This window comes from Hyla sarda, chromosome 7, assembly GCF_029499605.1.
Source record: "Hyla sarda isolate aHylSar1 chromosome 7, aHylSar1.hap1, whole genome shotgun sequence".
In the NCBI taxonomy this organism is placed as follows: Eukaryota; Metazoa; Chordata; class Amphibia; order Anura; family Hylidae; genus Hyla; species Hyla sarda.
In genome coordinates this window covers 39,273-63,258 of record NC_079195.1, presented here as the reverse complement: position 1 = coordinate 63,258, position 23,986 = coordinate 39,273, and the positions used below count along the sequence as shown (strand labels likewise).

The 23,986-nt window shown below is 42.1% G+C and overlaps 1 protein-coding gene across 1 annotated transcript; it reads right to left on the bottom strand.

Annotated features, from left to right (window-relative positions):
• Positions 1 to 799: 799 nt before the first annotated feature.
• Positions 800 to 23,986, bottom strand: LOC130281895 (glutathione S-transferase P 1-like). The gene is made up of 6 exons (XM_056529626.1): positions 23,870 to 23,986; positions 18,802 to 18,908; positions 14,165 to 14,252; positions 13,230 to 13,333; positions 13,047 to 13,154; positions 800 to 1,121 (listed from the first exon to the last, which is right to left on the bottom strand). The coding sequence occupies exons 1-6, from the start codon at positions 23,961 to 23,963 to the stop codon at positions 933 to 935; spliced, it is 690 nt and encodes a 229-aa protein (XP_056385601.1). The 5' UTR covers positions 23,964 to 23,986; the 3' UTR covers positions 800 to 932.

Below are 23,986 nucleotides of genomic sequence, written 5' to 3'. Positions count from 1 at the left end.
ATATCGATAGCCTCCTGGATAACTCCTCAAACAAAACATTAAAGGGGTACTCCGGTGGAAAAACTTTTTTTTTTAAATGAACTGGTGCCAGAGAGTTAAACAGATTTGTAAATTACTTCTATTTAAAAATCTCAATCCTTTCAGTACTTATTAGCAGCTGTATACTACAGTGGAAATCCTTTTCTTTTTGAATGTATTTTTTGTCTTGTCCACAGTGCTCTCTGCTGACACCTCTGTCCGTGTCAGGAACTGTCCAGAGCAGCATAGGTTTGCTATGGAGATTTTCTCCTGCTCTGGACAGTTCCTGATACGGACAGAGGTGTCAGCAGAGAGCACTGTGGACAAGACAAAAAAGAAATCCAAAAAGAAAAGAACTTCCTCTGTAGCATATAGCTGCTAATAAGTACTGGAAGGGTAAAGATTTTTTTTATAGAAGTCATTTACAAATCTGTTTAACTTTCTGGCACCAGTTGATTTAAAAAAAAATAAAAATTATGTTTCCCACCGGAGTACCCCTTTAATTTCTCGCTCCATATAAAATATTTTTAACTCCTTGGTGTCCATGACATCAAACATTCTTTAGCTTTACTACCAGAAGGCGACATATTGGCAGCTATGGTTATAAAGTGTACGCTCATTTTCAGGATGGCGCCACCACATGGCAATACTGGGGATTTGGACGTCTGTTTCAGGTAAAATAACAAACAACTCGCATCCCATTGGTTCGTTAATCAGTTTAGAATATAATTAAAAATACAAAACATTCATAAACATATTTTAAGTTTTCAATAAAAATCAGGAGAGTCCAAATCCAGTGACAACGAATGACAGTAACAAGTAGGCGGAGGTTACGGGGGGAGAACGCGAGAGGCGCTTCCATCTTCTAGGTTCGGAGGCTTCCGGATCTTGGTCGCGTGGACTCTTTTTGGCGCTCACTGTTTACCGTTTCCATTGATCGGTCTGTTCTTGTGGGCGTCACTAGACATATACACTTGGATTTTGGGGCGGCTGCTAATGCGTTTCACGTAGGCATCAAGGAGCGGGAAGCACGAAAGGCAGTCGGGGGCCAGGACAAGATGGTTGCGCAGAAGATCCACCAAGTTATATTCAGCAAAGGAAATCTACAGAACACAATGGGAATAACAGATGGAATGTGTCTCCATGGTAACAGACTACAATCGTCTGAGCTGGGTGTCAGGTCATGCATCTGTCCTGTAAACTGCTAAATATAAAGTAGGCACGAATGTAAGATCAGACGACGCAGACAAAGCTCGGAGTCCGCAAAATAAACTTCTTAAAGGGGTACTCCGGTGGAATTGTTTTTTTTTTTTTTTTAAATCAACTCGTGCCAGAAAGTTAAACAGATTTGTAAATGACTTCTATTTAAAAAAAATGTAACCCTTCAAGTACTTATCAGCTGCTATATGCTCCACAAGAAGTTGTGTAGTCCTTTCCAGTCTGACCACAGTGCTCTCTGCTGACACCTCTGTCCATGTCAGGAACTGTCCAGAGCAGGAGAGGTTTGCTACGGGGATTTGCTCCTACTCTGGACAGTTCCTGACATGGACAGAGGTGTCAGCAGAGAGCACTGTGGTCAGACTGGAAAGAACTACACAACTTCCTGTGGAGTAGACAGCAGCTGATAAGTACTAAAAGGATTAAGATTTTTAAATAGATGTAATTTACAATTCTGTAGAACTTTCTGGCACCAATTGATTTAAAATAAATAGTTTTCCACCCCTCTAATCAAGATTTGTTAATTCATTTTTAATTTAGATACAATGCAGAAAAGGATCATTAACCCGTCCCGGACACAGGGCGTACATGTACACCCTGGCGTCCTGGGACTTAAGGACCCTGGGCGTACCTGTACGTCCTGGACATTTCCGTTCACTGCCGGTAACCGGGCAGTGAACAGAACGGGACGGCACCCTGTGCAAACCTCCCCCAAATTGCCGGTCAATTCAGATCGGCATTTTGGGGGTGATTCCGAGTCAATCGGGTCTCTGGTGACCCGGAGAAAAATGGGTGATAGGTGCTCTCCGAGACAGCACCTATCACCCTTTACCAGCATGAGTGAGGTGGCACAAGTACTACCTCATGATCACATGATCGGAACGACCGACCAATCACTATCCTGCTGGGCAGTGATCGGGGCCTTACCTGTCCAAAGGTCAGCGAGGGCCCCTACAGGCAGCGGCAGCAGCAGCAGGATACAGCCTCTTTGCCTCCTGCTGTAGCTTAGCAACAACTCCCAGCATGTACAGCCAAAGGGCATGCTGGGAGTTTTTGTTATGCAACAGCTGGAGGCACAACTCCCAGCATGGCCTTTGGCTGTCTGTACATGCTGGGAGTTGTAGTTATGCAACAGCTGGAGGCACATTTTTTTCTAGGAAAAAGTGTGCCTCTAGCTGTTACATAACTACAACTCCCAGCATGCCCTTCGGCTGTCAATGCATACTGAGAGTTGTAGTTTTGCAACAGCTGAAGGCACACTGGTTGCGAAACACAGAATTTGTAACCGAACTAAGTGTTTCTCAACCAGTGTGCCTCCAGCTGTTGCAAACTACAACTTCCAGCATGCACTGCAAGACTGTACATGCTGGGAGCTGTAGTTTTGCAACAGCTGGAGCCACACAGGTTGCGAAACAAAGTTAAGTGACAAACCTCAGTGTTTTGCAACCAGTGTGCCTCCAGCTGTTGCATAACTACAACCCCCAGCATGCACGGACAGCCAAAAGGCATGCTACGAGTTCTAGTTTTGCAACAGCTGGAGGTCTGCCCCCCATGTGTATGTACAGGGTACAGTCACACGGTCGGGTTGACAGTGAGTTTCTCGCTGCAAGTTTGAGATGCGGCAAATTTTCCGCTGCAACTCAAACTCCCAGCAGGAAACTCAGTGTAAACCCGATCGTGTGATTGTACCCTAAAAACACTACACCTACACTACAACTACATCTACACTACCCTACACCTACACCACATTACACTATACCTACACTACAACTACACCTACACCACACTACACCACATTACACTATACCTACATTACACAAAATAAAAAAAGTAAAAAAGTAAAGCACTACATATACACATACCCCTACACAGTTAGGCCCCCCCCCCCCCACCAATAAAAATGAAAAACATCTCGTACGGCAATGTTTCCAAAACGGAGCCTCCAGCTGTTGCAAAAACAACAACTCCCAGTATTGCCAATTAGCCATTGACTGTCCAGCATATTACGTCTACATGTGGGATATTTCCGTATTCAGAAGAGATTGCGTTACAAATTTTTGGGGTCTTTTTTTCCTTTTACCGCTTGTGAAAATGAAAAGTATGGAGCAACACCAGCATGTTAGTGTAAAAAATTTTTCTCACTAACATGCTGGTGTAGACTCCAACTTTGCCTAACACATTTTGGGGGTCTTTTTCTCCTTTTACCCCTTATGAAAAGGTAATTTCTCCTGAGTACGGAAATACCCCATATGTGGACGTAAAATGCTCTGCGGGCGCACAACAAGGCTCAGGAGTGAGAGTGCACTATGTACATTTGAGGCCTAAATTGGTCATTTGCACAGGGGTGGCTGATTTTACAGCGGTTATGACAAATGCAAAAAAAAAAAAAAAACACCCACATGTGACCCCATTTTGAAAACGACACCCCTCACAGAACATAACAAAGGGTATAGTGAGCCTTAACACCCCACAGGTGTTTTCACTAAAATGCTGGTGTTACCCCAAAATTTTCATTTTCACAAGGGGTAATAGGAAAAAACCCCCATATAAAAAATAAAAAAAATACCAGTAAAAAAAAATACCCCATATGTGGATGTAAAGTGCTCTGCGGGCGCACTACATGGCTCAGAGGAGAAGGAGCGCCTTTAGGCTTTTGGAGAGAGCATTTGGCTGGAATTGAAGGCCACGTGTGTTTAAAAAGCCCCCATTGTGCCAGAACAGTGCCCCCTTCCACATGTGACCCCATTTTGGAAACTACACCCCTCACAGAATAAAACAAGGGGTATAGTGAGCATTTACACCCACAGGTGTCTGACAGATTTTTTGAACAGTGGTCCATGAAAATGAAAAGTTCAGTTTCAAAGGTCTGTCAAACAACAATGGAGTGTAATTGCTCACTGCACCCCTTATGTTCTGTGAGGGGTGTCGTTTCTAAAATGGTGTCACATGGTGGGGGGGGGTCCACTTTTCTGGCACCATGGGGGCTTTGTAAACGCACATGGCCCCGACCTCCATTCCAACCAAATTCTCTCTCCAAAAGCCCAATGGCGCTCCTTCTCTTCTGAGCCCTGTAGTGCGCCCGCAGAGCACTTTACATCCACATATGGGGTATTTCCATACTCAGAAAAAATGGTGTTAAATTTTGGGGGGCTTTTTCTCCTATTACCCCTTGTGAAAATAAAAAAAAATTGGGGTAACACCGGCATTTTAGTGAAAAAAATAAAAATTTTCACCTGTGGGGTGTTAAGGCTCACTATACCCCTTGTTACGTTCCTAGATGGGGGTTGTTTCCCAAATAGTGTGTCATGTGTTTTTTTTTTTTTTTTTTGCTGTGCTGGCACCATAGGAGCTTCCTAAATGCGACATGGCCCCCAAAAACCATTTCAGCAAACATTGCTTTCCAAAAGCCAAATGTGGCTCCTTCTCTTCTGAGCCCTGTAGTGCGCCCGCAGAGCACTTTATGTCCACACATGGGGTATTTCCATACTCAAAAGAAATGGGGTTACAAATGTAGGGGGCATTTTTTCCTATTACCTCTTGAAAAAATTGTAAATTTGGGGGGGAAAAACAGCATTTTAGTGGGAATTTTTTTTTTCATTTACACATCCCACTTTAACGAAAGGTTGTCAAACACCCTTGGGGTGTTAAGGTTCATTGTACCCCTTGTTACTTGCCTTGAAGGATGTAGTTTCCAAAATAGTATACCATGTTTGTTATTTTTTTTTTTATATTTTTTTTGCTGTTCTGGCACCTTAGGGGCTTCCTAAATGTGACATGCCCCCCAAAAACTATTTCATCAAAATTCACTCTCCAAAATCCCACTGTTGCTCCTTCCCTTCTGAGCCCTCTACTGCGCCCACAGAGCACTTCACATACACATATGAGGTATTTCCTTACTCGAGAGGTTAGGCAGCTCTCTGAAGAAGTTTGGTCACAAACGAAACGTTAGAGCATCTATATACTTTTTAGACAGGAATACAGGCTGTGTTTAAGTGTGGAGTGACTATGTAACGGTAGTGAACCTGCATAGGGGAAAAGGAGAACTCCACAACTTACACTGTAGCACCACCTAGTGGGTCATTATTAGAAGACACTCTGTATTTCCTGATAGTTTTAAAATCACTACATTTGATTTTCACGTTTTCTATGTTATTTAATTAATCAAAATAAAAGTTACATTTTAATTGGGTTATAAGTTAGGGCATTGTTCCCCGGAAAAGGGGAGGTTTCCCCTCCTGAAGGGGATTGGAGATTTATTTACTAATATATAAAGTGACAGTCGTCAGAAGTAGAAAAAAGGGTCTTAAGGTGAAAAAGAGCTGCGTCCTTAAGGGGTTAAGGTCATAATGGGCCTGGTCCTTAAGGGGTCATGGGGGTTTTCTGGAGGAAAACAAATGTTTTCAAATCAAATTATACCATAAAGTTCTACAGATTTGTAAATTACTTCTATATAAAAACCTTAACCCTTCCAGTACTTATCAGCTGCTGTATGCTCCACAGGAAGTTGTGTAGTACTTTCCAGTCTGACCACAGTGCTCTCTGTTGCCACCTCTGTCCATGTCAGGAACTGTCCAGAACAGAATAGATTTGCTCCTACTCTGAACAGTTCCTGACATGGACAGAGGTGTCAGCAGAGAGCACTGTGGTCAGACTGGAAAGAACAACACAACTTCCTGTGGAGCATACAGCAGCTTATAAGTACTGGAAGGGTTAAGATTATGAAATTAAGTTATTCACAAATCTAAAACTTTCACCACCTGTTGATTTGAAAACCTTTGTTTTCCACCGGAGTTCCCCTCTAAGAACAATATAGCAATAGTTCTACCGAGACATGTTTTAGTCCTTGTACCTAACTATCTTTTTATCTCCAGTGCTGTTTTCAGTAGAATAAGTCCCATGTGGGGGGTCTGCGCCGCCCAAGGTTCCTGCACCAACAGCTGGGACTAGAGTTACTCCTGCTCCAGCCACATTAAAGGGGTACTCCCCTGGAAAACATTATTATTATTATTATTTTTTATCAATTGGTGCCAGAAAGTTTAACAGATATGTAAATTACTTAAATTTAAAAATCATAATCCTTCCAGTACTTATCAGCTGCTGTATGCTCCACACAAAGTTCTTTTCTTTTTGAATTTCCTTTTCTTTCTGACCACAGTGCTCTCTGCTGACACCTCTGTTCATTTTAGGAACTGTCCGGAGCAGGATAGGTTTGCTATGGGGATTTGGTCCTGCTCTGGACAGTTCCTGACATGGACAGAGGTGTCAGCAGAGAGCACTGTGGTCAGACAGAAAGGAAATTCAGAAAGAAAAGAACTTCCTGTGGATCATAACGGCAGCTGATAAGTACTGGAAGGATTAAGATTTTTTAATAGAAGTAATTTACAAATCTGTTATTAATATTTATAGTTCGCGTTGATACGGATTTATTGCAATATGTAAATGTTGTACGTGTATGAAGAAGTTGCTGTAGGTTGGGTGATGGGTATAACGGCGCTATATTTAGCTGGAGAGAGAGTGAATGAGTAGAAGTCAAAATGATTGCATGCACATGAATTGGGATAATGGCGTATAGTGATGTTTCTATATACTGTACCTGGCGTATATGCTTTTAAAAAGATTCCCACGTCCAGAGTTTAACGTATGACTGTCCTTCATATATTACACCAGGTTCTCAAATCACAAAAACTAAACAAGAAACACGAGACCAAAACAAATCACAAAAACTAAACAAGAAACACGAGACCAAAACAAATCACAAAAACTAAACAAGAAACACGAGACCAAAACAAATCCCAAAAACTAAACAAGAAACACGAGACCAAAACAAAACACAAAAACTAAACAAGAAACACGAGACCAAAACAAATCACAAAAACTAAACAAGAAACACGAGACCAAAACAAATCCCAAAAACTAAACAAGAAACACGAGACCAAAACAAAACACAAAAACTAAACAAGAAACACGAGACCAAAACAAAACACAAAAACTAAACAAGAAACACGAGACCAAAACAAAACACAAAAACTAAACAAGAAACACGAGACCAAAACAAATCACAAAAACTAAACAAGAAACACGAGACCAAAACAAATCACAAAAACTAAACAAGAAACACGAGACCAAAACAAATCACAAAAACTAAACAAGAAACACGAGACCAAAACAAATCCCAAAAACTAAACAAGAAACACGAGACCAAAACAAAACACAAAAACTAAACAAGAAACACGAGACCAAAACAAATCACAAAAACTAAACAAGAAACACGAGACCAAAACAAAACACAAAAACTAAACAAGAAACACGAGACCAAAACAAATCACAAAAACTAAACAAGAAACACGAGACCAAAACTAATCACAAAAACTAAACAAGAAAAAAATCCCAGGTTATACCGATGTATCGCGGCAAGTTTCTCTGTACTGTTTTGTATAGTTCTATATATACGCAGCGCTTCACCCTACCGGCCCTAAACAGTAATGGTCCTTATTGGTTAGTTCGGGTACTTTACCAGTCCGTGTCTTGCTATTCTGTTTATCTGGATAATGCCGTTGCTTTCCGTGGTGTTCTCCGATGGTTGTTTTGAGGTCCTTGTTGGTTTTTCTCCTTGCAGCGGCGAGTAGGCCCCGGCCGGCGGCTTCTCTAGCCCCTGCTGCCTGCGACTTCCGGGTATGAACAATAGTGACGTCACTACAGGCGCTCCTCTCTACCAAAACACCTCAACGCGTTTTGGAAACTACTCATTCGGTTTCCTTCATCGGGAGGAATGGATTGAGAGGAGATTCTGATGTTATTTATGCGGTAGCGCAGTCATTCGGAGTCTTAACCTTTTATGGACCACTGGATCACCAATTAGTGTTCGCTGTCTATTCCTTAGAGATTGGAACCTTAGTCATTTGTTTTTTTTGATCTGGTTCTTCACATTAGTTGATCTATTAATAGCCTGTAATTAAGTATTCTTATCTATTTCTTAGCGAGGGGGAATTTTAACAATGCTCCTATTTTTCCAAGATATCCCCACTTTATTCTTTAGGGATACTTGAAAAAACCAATGAAAAATGCTTGAAAAAACGCATAGAAAAATATTCTCCAATATGATTAAAAATAATGAAGTTAATGCACAATATAGATTCAAGTAATAAAAAGCAAACATGGTTTCATTTCATCATAGTCCATACTGTATCTTCCTGTAAACTATTGTAAGAATCCAAATAGTTCCCATTCAAGTCCGTGTGGGGTCATAGAGTTTAAGTTATATATCCATTTAGATTCTGTTCTTGAGAGTTGTGCCATGTAGTTACTGTCAGGATCCGGGTTGGCGGAGGGTGAGGACACTGGAAGTGGATCCTCTGTGTCAGTGGGGTGATGACGTGGGCCATACCAGGGGAACGGAGTCTAAGGGGTTACTGGTATTCACCAGAGCCCGCCGCAAAGCGAGATGGACTTGCTGCGGCAGGTAACCCACAGGTCGTTCCACCCGGTAGCAACTCAACCTCTCTGGCGGCTGAGATGGCGCGGTACAAAAGGACAAGGCAAGGCAAGGTCAGATGTAGCAGAAAGGTCAGGGCAGGCGGCAAGGTTCGTAGTCAGGGGCAACGGCAGAGATTCTGGAAACACAGGCAAGGACACACTGGAACGCTTTCACTAGGCACTAGGCAACAAGATCCGGCAGGGACAGGAAGGGGAAGTGATGTTTTATAGGGAAAACAGTAATTGGACTAGATTGGGCCAGGCACCAATTAGTGGTGCACTGGCCCTTCAAATTTCAGAGAGCCGGCATGCGCGCGCCCCTAGAGAGCGGGGCCGCGCGCGCCATGATGGGACAGAGGAAGGACGGAGCAGGTGAGAAGAGACATGGGATGCGATCTGTGAGCGGGCAGGTCCCGTCCCGCGGATCGCATCCCCTCCGGTGACAGGGTAGCAGCGCTCTCGGTCAGCAGCGTCGACCGGAGCGCTGCAAGCAGAGTAAAGCCGTGAGCGCTACGGGGAAGCAGCGGGATCCGGAGCGCTCGGCGTTACAGTTACCTCCCCTCCAATGGGGTGTTACAGTTTCTATCCCAAAAAATATGGAGTTTGTGAATGATTGGTTATGTTTTTCTAGATAATGTGTGGACAGAGGGTGTCCTGTATATCCTCTCTGAATATTATACTGGTGCTCCTTTATTCGTATTCCTAATTGGCTCTTTGTGCGGCCCACATATATTTTCTTGCATGGGCATAGGATCCCGTATATCACCCCCTTTGATTTACAGTGGATATGTTGTTTTATCTTATATTGTGCATTTTCTGGTTGTTCTGGTATATACAGTAGTATATAGGTATTTTGTTAGTGGTAGATTTACAGGCGCTGCAGTCTCTACAAGGAAAGAAACCTTTCTTTTGAAGGAGGAAGGTAGATGTAGAATTAGCCATATTTTTACACTTATTTTTGACTGTGGGAGCTATTTGGTTTCCCAAATTGGAAGCCTTTTTAAACACAAATGAAGGTTTAGTTGGGATTAGGTTACCTATTGTTTTATCGTTTTTCAATAAGTCCCAATGGCGTTTTATAATTAAAAAAAAAAGAAAACTATGTTTGTTGTATTGTGTGATAATAGGTATTTTTATTTCTGTATTTTGTAAATTAGTATTTTTATCTTGGGGCTCTTTCGGTTTTTCTGCAGCAATTAATGGTTCCCTCCTTCTTTCCCGTACTTGTTTTTGTATTGTGTCAAGATCTTCTTCCTTATATCCCTTGTTAATGAATTTGCTTTTCATTTCCTCGGCCTCACAATTATAGCGTTTTATATCACTGCAATTTCGTTGTAATCTCAAAAACTGACTCTTGGGGATATTGTTCAGCCAGACGAGTAGATGACAGCTTGTCATGTGAATTAGGCTATTGCTGTCTGTTGGTTTGTTAAATGTGCGAGTTTGTATTTGTCCGTCTACGATGTTAACGGTAAGGTCCAGAAAATGTATGGACGTCTTACTATAAGAACTAGTAAAGTTTAAAAAGAAAGTATTTTTATTTAAATTAGTTAAAAACGTGGTAAGACCGTCCTCATTGCCCTCCCATATAAAAATGACATCATCTATAAAATACCTCCATAGGACGAGACCCCCGCCCAGCCGGCCCCCAGGGTATATATGGGACTCTTCCCATAGGGCCACATACAGGTTTGAATAGCTGGGCGCGAATCTCGTCCCCATGGCGGTGCCCCATTGCTGGTTATAAAAAGATGAGTCATATTTAAAATAGTTATGGTTTAATATAAAACCTATACACTCTCCTATGAACTTAATTTGTCGTTCTGGCATAGCTTCATTTTTTCATAAGAAATATTTTGCGGCTATTTGTCCCTTTTGATGCTCTATTATTATATAGAGTGAAGTTATGTCTAAAGTGCCTATATAGAAGTTTTCCCACCATGGTATATCCTGCAAGATTTTTAAATATGTGATGTATCTTTCAGGTTCGCTGGGATTTTCTCAACACAGGGTTGTAAGTGAATATCAATATATTTTGACAGATTTGTTGTCAGGGACTCAATGCCTGAAACTATAGGCCTTCCCGGAGGGTTTGCGCTGTCTTTGCGGATCTTTGGAATATGATAAAAGACGAGGATCCTAGGATTTTCCATCATGATATCGTTTGCTTCATCTTTAGATAGTATCCCCTCCATTATGCCTGTTTTTATCAAAGTCTGTAGTTCTTTTTGATATTGTAATGTAGGGTCGTTGTTTAATTGTTTGTAAGTTTGTCGTATACAGGAGTCGTATACACTCCAGATGGTATTTATCCCGATTCAAAATAACGATCCTCCCGCCCTTATCGGAGGGACGTATTACGATACCTTGATTATTTTGTAAGGATATGATCGCTTTTTGTTCTACTTTATTTAAATTGTGATTTTGATGTCTAGTGTTGATTTTAGCTTGTCTTAAGTCACATGTTACTTCACTTTCAATGCATTCATTGCCTCCGAGTATTCCTGCTGTGGGAAAAAGTCGATATTTTCTTTAGAGTTGTTTGTTTATATACATTGTTGGTTATTTCATTCGTTATGTGAATGGGGTTTTTTATGAAGAATTTTTTTTAGAGACAGGTTCCTCTATTTTTTAATACCCACATAACACTCAAATTTGTTAATTGTGTTGGGGCAGATTTTAGACCCTTTTGAATCAGTGACTCCTCCCCTATTGTTAATATAGTTGCTTAAATTGTAGATTTTTAGTTGGTTCTGTTTCCTTTTATTTAATAATTCTGTCTCTTTTTTGGCATGTTGTCCACCCCTCTTTCCTCTTTTTCTCTGTTTGGGTCCTTTTTCTGAAAAAAATCTTGTTTTATTGTCTTTTTCTTCTGTGACAAGGTTTTTTGTGTTACCGTTTTTGTGATTTGTTTTGGTCTCGTGTTTCTTGTTTAGTTTTTGTGATTTGTTTTGGTCTCGTGTTTCTTGTTTAGTTTTTGTGATTTGTTTTGGTCTCGTGTTTCTTGTTTAGTTTTTGGGATTTGAGAACCTGGTGTAATATATGAAGAACAGTCATACGTTAAACTCTGGACGTGGGAATCTTTTTAAAAGCATATACGCCAGGTACAGTATATAGAAACATCACTATACGCCATTATCCCCAATTCATGTGCACTCATTTTGACTTCTACTCATTCACTCTCTCTCCAGCTAAATATAGCGCCGTTATACCCATCACCCAACCTACAGCAACTTCTTCATACACGTACGACATTTACATATTGCAATAAATCCGTATCAGCGCGAACTATATATAATAATAACTTTACTTACCATTGGGCATAATATACCGGGGTGGATGCCAATAGTCCAGCAGCAGATACGGTAACCAGATCAATTTCCAGCGCTCGTACCATACAATAGAAGTCGTTTACAAATCTGTTTAACTTTCTGGCACCAGTTGATTTAAAAAAAATATATATATGTTTTCCACCGGAGTCACTGCTCATGACTGACTGTGGCTTCATCAAAGAGGAACCCTTGATTGGATCATTAAAGGGGTACTCCGCTGCTCAGCCGAATGCTGGAGCCGGGAGCTTGTGATGTCATAGCCCCGCCCCCTCAATTCAAGTCTACGGGAGGGGGCGTGACACCCCACCCCCTCAATTCAAGCCTATGGGAGGGGGCGTGATGGCTGTCATGCCCCCTCCCATAGACTTGCATTTATGGGGCGGGGCATGATGTCATGAGAGGGCGTGGTGTGATGTCGTGAGGGGGCGGGGCTAAGATGTCACAAACTCCCGATGCCAGCATTCAAAACAGTTTGTTCCAAACACTGAGCAGTGGAGTACCCCTTTAAGGTTTCCTGGTGACATGATTGGGACTGCCTATATATATATATATATATATATACACACACACACACACACACACACACACACACACACACACTGTATATAGATGAGTTATCAAAATGTTATCAATCTATGGAGGCACTTTTTGCCGATTTTTTTCCTTTTAACCATTTTAGTACAAAATAAGTTTCCTTATAAATATTTGTTTGCATATATGGCATAAACTACACTTATTAGGTCTAACACAACCGTATTACCCATGACTAAGGGCCCAGCTTAACCCGAAACGCATTGGTGTTACCTGTGTATCCCATGTGATCCGTAATAAAGAACCTGTTGCATTGTATCCTGCGCTGGAAATCCTTTCTTCTAGAAGTAGTAACAAGTTATACAATTTACGTTTCCCCAAACAGCAGCGAAATACAAAACAATTCCTCCTGTATGAACAAGGCCTCATACAGCCATGGGGGGGGGGGGGGGGGGGGTAATACAGGATTCTCACCTGATCTCCGACCATAAAACCTTTCCCCCCATTGTTGGATGCCAGGAAACGCTCGAAGTGCGCCAGCTCGGTGGGCAGAGCCTTAATGTAATCCGCTTTTCCATTGTCCTAGACGAGACAATCAGATGTCAGTCAGTGGTCGAGAGCAGGACCGGCACCTGCCGCACTCCTCATACCACTCACATAGTTATCATAGATGAGATCGATGTATTTGCGCCGAAGATCCTCCACGCCATCGCTGAGCATGTCTATGAGCGCCGCCTCGCAAGGATTCTTACCATAGATACCTGCAGACCAATCATAGAAGCAAAGAATAACTTCATCAAAGCTGAACGCATTTACTTAAAGGGGTACTCCGCCCCTAGACATCTTTTTCCCTATACAAAGGATAGGAGATGTCTGATCGCTGCTGGGGACCCCCACGATCTCCCTGCTGCACCCGGCATTTGTTTAGAGCATCGGTTGCAGTGCCGGTGGCTCGTGACGACACGGCCGTGTCCCGCTTGGGGCATCACGGCCACGCCCCCTCACTGCAAATCTATGGGAGGGGGCGTGACACCATAGACTTGCATTGAAGGGGCGTGGCCATGACATCACGACCGGGAACAGCCGTGTCGTCACGAGCCTTCGGCGCTGCATTGCCATGAAGTTCGCTTCATGCACCAGATGTCTGGGGTGCCACAGCCGAGATCGCTGGGGTCCCTTTGGATAGGGGATAAGATGTCTAGGGGTGGAGCAACCCTTTAAAGGGTATCTTTCATAAAAAAAAAAAACTTTTGATATATTATAGATGAATGTATGCAGAATAACTTTCCAATTGCATGTTATTAAAAAATATGCTTCTTTTTATTTAATTTTCCACTAGGGGTCTCCGTACCGGTCCTGGCCATAAGCCTTTTTTAAAAAAATAGATTTAAGACTCATGCCGGAGTCCTAAATCTCAGACTGCAGCCGGGACGCAGACAAGCTCAGCACTGCTCCCTGGTAGGGATGCATATTTTTTTAATAACATGCTATTGGAAAGTTATTCTGCAAACATTAATCTATAATATATCAAAAGTTCTTTTGATGAAAGGTTCCCTTTAAGCCATGAAGAACAACGATATATATGGTTATACCGTGATTCCTCCCAAGATAGCGCATAATGGCGTTGGACTGATACAGGGTGAAATCTCCATCTTTGAGTGCTGGGAGTTGGCCAAACACCTACAGAGAAAAAGGAATCATAAGATCAACTAAAAGCTGTGACAGGGGGAGCGTATTATAGGCCAATCGTCAGATCACAGATCCCCCCCCAGAAGAAGCCGAAGCCTGTCAGCACTCCCCACGCCAATTCTCTGCTGTAAACAGGGATTCCATCTGATCAGACTTTCTGGATAAATTAACCCTTCACAAAACATAATACGATGTAGTGAGCTGGTCTCCCCCGCTCCGAGCTGTGCTATTATGGCAGAGATCAGTAGAGGGGCCCTAATCAGTGGAGTAGCCATAAGGGCCGCAAGGGTCACTACATCATGTAGAGCGAGCTCTGTAGTGTCACTGCTCTTACAGTAAAGAATCCTCCATCACTACATCATGTGGGGACAGCTCCATAGTGTCACTGCTTTTACAGTAAAGAATCCTCCATCACTACATCATGTGGAGAGAGCTCCATAGTGTCACTGCTCTTACAGTAAAGAATTCTCCATCACTACATCATGTGGAGAGAGCTCCATAGTGTCACTGCTCTTACAGTAAAGAATCCTCCATCACTACATCATGTGGGGAGAGCTCCATAGTGTCACTGCTCTTACAGTAAAGAATCCTCCATCACTATATCATGTGGGGAGAGCTCCATAGTGTCACTGCTCTTACAGTAAAGAATTCTCAATCACTACATCATGTGGAGAGAGTTCCATAGTGTCACTGCCCTTACAGTAAAGAACAGTCCATCACTACATCATGTGGAGAGAGTTCCATAGTGTCACTGCCCTTACAGTAAAGAACAGTCCATCACTACATCATGTGGAGAGAGTTCCATAGTGTCACTGCCCTTACAGTAAAGAACAGTCAATCACTACATCATGTGGAGAGAGCTCCATAGTGTCACTGCTCTTACAGTAAAGAATCCTCCATCACTACATCATGTGGGGAGAGCTCCATAGTGTCACTGCTTTTACAGTAAAGAATCCTCCATCACTACATCATGTGGAGAGAGCTCCATAGTGTCACTGCTCTTGCAGTGAAGAATCCTCCACCTGTAATATTATATCAACCTCCTCTGTAATATTATATTATCCTCCTCTCTAATATTATATCATCCTCCTCTGTAATATTATATCATCCTCCTCTGTAATATTATATCATCCTCCTCTGTAATATTATATCATCCTCCTCTGTAATATTATATCAACCTCCTCTGTAATATTATACTATCCTCCTATGTAATATTATGTCATCCTCCTCTGTAATATTACATAATCCTCCTCTGTAATATTATATCATCCTCCTCTGTAATATTATATCATCCTCCTCTGTAATATTATATCAACCTCCTCTGTAATATTATACTATCCTCCTATGTAATATTATGTCATCCTCCTCTGTAATATTATATAATCCTCCTCTGTAATATTATAAAATCCTCCTCTGTAATATTATACCATCCTCCTCTGTAATATTATACTATCCTCTTCTGTAATATTATATCACCCTCCTCTGTAATATTATATCCTCCTCCTCTGTAATATTATATCATCCTCCTCTGTAATATTATATCATCCTCCTCTGTAATATTATATCATCCTCCTCTGTAATATTATACTATCCTCTTCTGTAATATTATATCCTCCTCCTCTGTAATATTATATCCTCCTCCTCTGTAATATTATATCATCCCCCTCTGTAATAGTTTATTGTAATCCGCAAATATTGAAATCCTACTCTACAGGGTCATTTATAAACATATTGAAGAAGACTCAGTATTGCCCCCTGTGGTCACTACTTTTAACTTTTACCCAATCTGAGAAAGTTTCATCAATAACCACCCCAATTATGACTCACAGACTAATGTTAGAGGATCGGTCACTATGGTCTATCCCACTCTATGGTCACTAGGGTCTTAACCAAGTCTATGGTCACTATGGTCTATACCACTCTATGGTCACTATGGTCTATACCACTCTATGGTCACTATGGTCTATCCCACACTATGGTCTACACCTCTCTATGATCACTAGGGTCTATACCCCTCTATGGTCACTAGGGTCTATCCCCCTCTATGGTCACTATGGTCTATACCACTCTATGGTCACTATGGTCTATCCCACACTATGGTCTATACCCCTCTATGATCACTAGGGTCTATCCAACTCTATGGTCACTAGGGTCTATACCCCTCTATGGTCACTAGGGTCTATACCACTCTATGGTCCCTATGGTCTATCCCACACTATGGTCTATATCACTCTATGATCACTTGGGTCTATACCCCTCTATGGTCACTAGGGTCTATCCCACTCTATGGTCACTAGGATCTATCCCACTCTATGGTAACTAGGGTCTATACCCCTCTATGATCACTATGGTCTATACCCCTCTATGATCACTATGGTCTATACCCCTCTATGATCACTTGGGTCTATACCCCTCTATGATCACTTGGGTCTATACCCCTATATGATCACTTGGGTCTATACCCCTCTATGGTCTTTCCCACTCTATGGTCACTAGGGTCTATGCCTCACTATGGTCTATACCCCTCTATGGTCACTAGGGTCTATACCCCTCTATGATCACTATGGTCTATACCCATCTATGATCACTATGGTCTATACCCCTCTATGATCACTATGGTCTATCCCACTCTATGGTCACTTGGGTATATACCCCTCTATGATCACTTGGGTCTATACCCCTCTATGGTCACTATGGTCTATACCACTCTATGGTCACTAGGGTCTATCCCACTCTATGGTCACTAGGGTCTATACCATTCTATGGTCACTAAGGTCTATACCCCTCTATCCCACTCTATGGTCTATCCCACTCTATGGTCTATCCCACTCTATGGTCACTAGGGTCTATACCCCTCTATGGTCACTAGGGTCTATACCACTCTATGGTCCCTATGGTCTATCCCACACTATGGTCTATATCACTCTATGATCACTTGGGTCTATACCCCTCTATGGTCACTAGGGTCTATCCCACTCTATGGTCACTAGGATCTATCCCACTCTATGGTAACTAGGGTCTATACCCCTCTATGATCACTATGGTCTATACCCCTCTATGATCACTATGGTCTATACCCCTCTATGATCACTTGGGTCTATACCCCTCTATGATCACTTGGGTCTATACCCCTATATGATCACTTGGGTCTATACCCCTCTATGGTCTTTCCCACTCTATGGTCACTAGGGTCTATGCCTCACTATGGTCTATACCCCTCTATGGTCACTAGGGTCTATACCCCTCTATGATCACTATGGTCTATACCCATCTATGATCACTATGGTCTATACCCCTCTATGATCACTATGGTCTATCCCACTCTATGGTCACTTGGGTATATACCCCTCTATGATCACTTGGGTCTATACCCCTCTATGGTCACTATGGTCTATACCACTCTATGGTCACTAGGGTCTATCCCACTCTATGGTCACTAGGGTCTATACCATTCTATGGTCACTAAGGTCTATACCCCTCTATCCCACTCTATGGTCTATCCCACTCTATGGTCTATCCCACTCTATGGTCACTAGGGTCTATACCACTCTATGGTCACCAAGGTCTATACCCCTCTATGGTCACTAAGGTCTATCCCACTCTATGGTCACTAAGGTCTATCCCACTCTATGGTCACTAGGGTCTATACCCCTCTATGATCACTATGGTCTATACCCCTCTATGGTCACTATGGTCTTTCTCACTCTATGGTCACTATGGTCTTTCCCACTCTATGGTCACTAGGGTCTATCCCATTTTATGGTCACTAGGGTCTATCCCACTCTATGGCCACTAGGGTCTCTACCCCTCTATGGCCACTAGGGTCTATCCCCCTCTATGGTCAGTAGGGTCTATACCCCTCTATGGTCACTATGGTCTATCCCACTCTATGGTCACTAGGGTCTATCCCACTCTATGGTCACTAGGGTCTATACCCCTCTATGATCACTATGGTCTATACCCCTCTATGGTCACTATGGTCTATCCCACTCTATGGTCACTATGGTCTTTCCCACTCTATGGTCACTAGGGTCTATCCCACTCTATGGTCACTAGGGTCTATCCCACTCTATGGTCACTAGGGTCTATCCCACTCTATGGTCACTAGGGTCTTTCCCACTCTATGGTCACTAGGGTCTATCCCACACTATGGTCACTAGGGTCTATCCCACTCTATGGTCACTAGGGTCTATCCCACTCTATGGTCACTAGGGTCTATCCCACTCTATGGTCACTAGGGTCTATCCCACTCTATGGTCACTAGGGTCTATCCCACTCTATGGTCACTAGGGTCTATCCCACTCTATGGTCACTATGGTCTATACCACACTATGGTCACTAGGGTCTATCCCACTCTATGGTCACTATGGTCTATCCCACTCTATGGTCATTAGGGTCTATACCACTCTATGGTCACTAGGGTCTCTACCCCTCTATGGCCACTAGGGTCTCTACCCCTCTATGGCCACTAGGGTCTATCCCACTCTATGGTCACTATGGTCTATACCACTCTAAAGACAGTAACAGTGGTTAATCTTACCGCAGCTCGTTTCAGATCTCCCTTGTCCCATGTTTCATCTGTCACAACCTCCTCCGTCCATTCTAATCCCTGGTCAGCGATGAGCATCCGCATAGGTTCACAGCGACCTGACCAGGAAAGATAAGACACTAAGGGGGGGATATTATCAAGAGTGGCCTCTAAATAATCCCCCAGCAGTGCACAGGCTCACTGGATATATGTAAGGCCGCATGTCCCAATATAAATTCCTGCGCATCAGAGGCTGACGCCCTAGATGAGATCTCTGCCAGCTCAGAGATATCAATTTGGCAGACGGGCCCCCTTCAGTCGGAATGATGCCCCCTTTCTGTAAAGCCCCAGCCATTCACTGAGCGCAGCACAAGACTGGGAACGTTTGCATATATACATCTGGAGCTTGTACAAAAATTATGCAACATTTCTCGTTTTTTCACCACGCACACATTTATAAATGTCCCCTTAGAATACAATTACTTCAGTCCCAGATGCCTAAAGCTCCTAACCAGGACCACAGCCCCTAACCAAGACCCCAGCCCCTAACCAAGACCCCAGCCCCTAACCAAGACCCCAGCCCCTATCCAAGACCCCAGCCCCTATCCAAGACCCCAGCCCCTATCCAAGACCCCAGCCACTATCCAAGACCCCAGCCCCTAACCGAGACCCCAGCCCCTATCCGAGACCCCAGCCCCTAACCAAGACCCCAGCCCCTAACCAAGACCCCAGCCCCTAACCAAGACCGCAGCCCCTAACCAAGACCCCAGCCCCTAACCAAGACCCCAGCCCCTAACCAAGACCCCAGCCCCTAACCAAGACCCCAGCCCCTAACCAAGACCCCAGCCCCTAACCAAGACCCCAGCCCCTATCCAAGACCCCAGCCCCTAACCAAGACCCCAGCCCCTAACCAAGACCCCAGCCCCTATCCAAGACCCCAGCCCCTATCCAAGACCCCAGCCCCTAACCAGGACCCCAGCCCCTAACCAAGACCCCAGCCCCTATCCAAGACCTCAGCCCCTAACCAAGACCCCAGCCCCTATCCGAGACCCCAGCCCCTAACCAAGACCCCAGCACCTAACCAAGACCCCCGCCCCTATCCAAGACCCCCGCCCCTATCCAAGACCCCAGCCCCTATCCAAGACCCCAGCCCCAACCAAGACCCCAGCCCCTAACAAAGACCCCAGCCCCTAACAAAGACCCCAGCCCCAACCAAGACCGCAGCCCCTAACCAAGACCCCAGCCCCTAACCAAGACCCCAGCCCCTAACCAAGACCGCAGCTCCTACCCAAGCTATCACGCCCCCTCCCGTAGGCTTGCATTGAGGGGTGGAGTGTGACGTCACACGGGGCGGAGGCGTGACATCACACGCCGCCGGCCCTGCGGTCGACCGTAATCAGTCCTGGAGCGAACACGCTCCAGGGACTGATTGCAAACGGGGTGCCGCCTGCATGATCATGGGGGTCCCCAGCTGCAAGACTCCCGCGATCAGGCATCTTATCCCCTATCCTTTGGATAAAGGATAAGATGTGTAAGCACCGGAGAAACCCTTTAAACCTATCTCTATCTTATATGAAGGATAGCCTTATACCTATCTGTATCTTATATGTAGGATAGCCTTATACCTATCTATCTTATATGAAGGATAGCCTTATACCTATCTCTATCTTATATGAAGGATAGTCTTATACCTATCCCTATCTTATATGAAGGATAGTCTTATACCTATCTCTATCTTATATGAAGGATAGCCTTATACCTATCTCTATCTTATATGAAGGATAGCCTTAAACCTATCCCTATCTTATATAAAGGATAGTCTTATACCTATCCCTATCATATATGAAGGATAGCCTTATACCTATCCCTATCTTATATGAAGGATAACCTTATACCTATCTCTATCTTATATGAAGGATAGCCTTATACCTATCCCTATCTTATATGAAGGATAGCCTCATACCTATCCCTATCTTATATGAAGGATAGCCTTATACCTATCTCTATCTTATATGAAGGATAGCCTTATACTTATCTCTATCTTATATGAAAGATAACCTTATACCTATCCCTATCTTATATGAAGGATAGTCTTATACCTATCTCTATCTTATATGAAGGATAGCCTTATACCTATCCGTATCTTATATGAAGGATAGCCTTATACCTATCTCTATCTTATATGAAGGATAGCCTTATACCTATCTCTATCTTATATGGAGGATAGCCTTATACCTATCTCTATCGTATATGAAGGATAGCCTTATACCTATCTCTATCTTATATGAAGGATAGCCTTATACCTATCTCTATCTTATATGAAGGATAGCCTTATACCTATCTCTATCTTATATGAAGGATAGCCTTATACCTATCTCTATCTTATATGAAGGATAGTTTTATACCTATCCCTATCTTATATGAAGGATAGTCTTATACCTATCTCTATCTTATATGAAGGATAGCCTTATACCTATCTCTATCTTATATGAAGGATAGCCTTATACCTATCTCTATCTTATATGAAGGATAGTCTTATACCTATCCCTATCTTATAAGAAGGATAGCATTATATCTATCTCTATCTTATATGAAGGATAGTCTTATACCTATCTCTATCTTATATGAAGGATAGCCTTATGCCTATCTCTATCTTATATGAAGGATAGCCTTATACCTATCTCTATATTATATGAAGGATAGCCTTATACCTATCTCTATCTTATATGAAGGATAGCCTTATGCCTATCTCTATCTTATATGAAGGATAGTCTTATACCTATCTCTATCTTATATGAAGGATAGCCTTATGCCTATCTCTATCTTATATGAAGGATAGTCTTATACCTATCTCTATATTATATGAAGGATAGCCTTATACCTATCTCTATCTTATATGAAGGATAGTCTTATACCTATCCCTATCTTATATGAAGGATAGCCTTATACCTAGCTCTATCTTATATGAAGGATAGCCTTATACCTATCCCTATCTTATATGAAGGATAGCCTTATACCTATCCCTATCTTATATCAAGGAGCCTTATACCTATCTCTATCTTATATGGAGGATAGCCTTATACCTATCCCTATCTTATATGAAGGAGCCTTATACCTATCCCTATCTTATATGAAGGATAGCCTTATACCTATCCCTATCTTATATGAAGGATATCCTTATACCTATCTCTATCTTATATGAAGGAAAGCCTTATACCTATCTCTATCTTATATGAAGGATAGCCTTATACCTATCTCTATCTTATATGAAGGATAACCTTATACCTATCCCTATCTTATATGAAGGATATCCTTATACCTATCTCTATCTTATATGAAGGATATCCTTATACCTATCTCTATCTTATATGAAGGAGCCTTATGCCTATCTCTATCTTATATGAAGGATAGCCTTATATCTATCCCTATCTTATATGAAGGATAACCTTATACCTATCTCTATCTTATATGAAGGATAGCCTTATACCTATCTCTATCTTATATGAAGGATAACCTTATACCTATCCCTATCTTATATGGAGGATATCCTTATACCTATCTCTATCTTATATGAAGGATAGCCTTATATCTATCCCTATCTTATATGAAGGATAGCCTTATACCTATCCCTATCTTATATGGAGGATAGCCTTATACCTATCTCTATCTTATATGAAGGATAGCCTTATACCTATCTCTATCTTATATGAAGGATAGCCTTATACCTATCCCTATCTTATATGGAGGATATCCTTATACCTATCTCTATCTTATATGAAGGATAGCCTTATACCTACCTCTGTCTTATATGAAGGATAGCCTTATACCTATCTCTATCTTATATGAAGGATAGCCTTATACATATCCCTATCTTATATGAAGGATAGCCTTATACCTATCTCTATCTTATAGGAAGGATAGCCTTATGCCTATCTCTATCTTATATGAAGGATAGCCTTATACCTATCTCTATCTTATATGAAGGATAGCCTTATACCTATCTCTATCTTATATGAAGAATAGTCTTATACCTATCTCTATCTTATATGAAGGATAACCTTATACCTATCTCTATCTTATATGAAGGATAGCCTTATACCTATCTCTATCTTATATGAAGGATAGCCTTATACCTATCTCTATCTTATATGAAGGATAGCCTTATACCTATCCCTATCTTATATGGAGGATATCCTTATACCTATCTCTATCTTATAGGAAGGATAGCCTTATACCTATCTCTATCTTATAGGAAGGATAGCCTTATGCCTATCTCTATCTTATATGAAGGATAGTCTTATACCTATCCCTATCTTATATGAAGGATAGCCTTATACCTATCTCTATCTTATATGAAGGATAGCCTTATACCTATATCTATCTTATATGAAGGATAGCCTTATACCTATCTCTATCTTATATGAAGGATAGCCTTATACCTATCTCTATCTTATATGAAGGATAGCCTTCTACCTATCTCTATCCTATATGAAGAATAGCCTTATACCTATCTCTATCTTATATGAAGGATAGTCTTATACCTATCTCTATCTTATATGAAGGATAGTCTTATACCTATCTCTATCTTATATGAAGGATAGTCTTATACCTATCTCTATCTTATATGAAGGATAGTCTTATACCTATCTCTATCTTATATGAAGGATAGCCTTATACCTATCTCTATCTTATATGAAGGATAGCCTTATACCTATCTCTATCTTATATGAAGGATAGCCTTATACCTATCTCTATCTTATATGAAGGATAGTCTTATCTCTATCTGCTGCACGGAGATCGCGGAGGGTCTCAGCGGCAGGACGCTCTATATAAAATTCCTCCATTTTAAAGATCCATTCGAAGTTCTGTCTGAAAATCGTCTGTAAAGCGACAGTTAAATCCTATTATAGTCTATGGGATTTTTCTAATAGACGTTTTACAGACGATTTTCAGGCAGAACTTCGAATGGATCTTTAAAATGGAGTCATTTTATATAGAGTGAAAGGGGCCTAAAGCCGGAGTACCCCTTTAAGGTGTCGGGGCGTACAGGTAGAACTATGAAATAACAAGCTCTACTTACCTCTGACATCAAAATAAACGATGGTGTATTCAGGCACTACAGAGGAGAAAGAAAAGATAGCATTACATTTATGGGACTGAGTGTAGGGCGACATTAACCCAATAACCGTCCGGGAGA

Excerpts from the sequence above, each read along its gene's own strand:
- LOC130281895 (XM_056529626.1), bottom strand. The coding sequence starts at position 23,963 with ATGTCGCCCTACACTCAGTCCCATAAATGTAATGCTATCTTTTCTTTC. Across the intron at positions 18,909-23,869 it reads CGTTTATTTTGATGTCAGAG|GTCGCTGTGAACCTATGCGG; the intron begins GTAAGTAGAGCT and ends TTTCCTGGTCAG. Across the intron at positions 14,253-18,801 it reads GAGATCTGAAACGAGCTGCG|GTGTTTGGCCAACTCCCAGC; the intron begins GTAAGATTAACC and ends TTTTCTCTGTAG.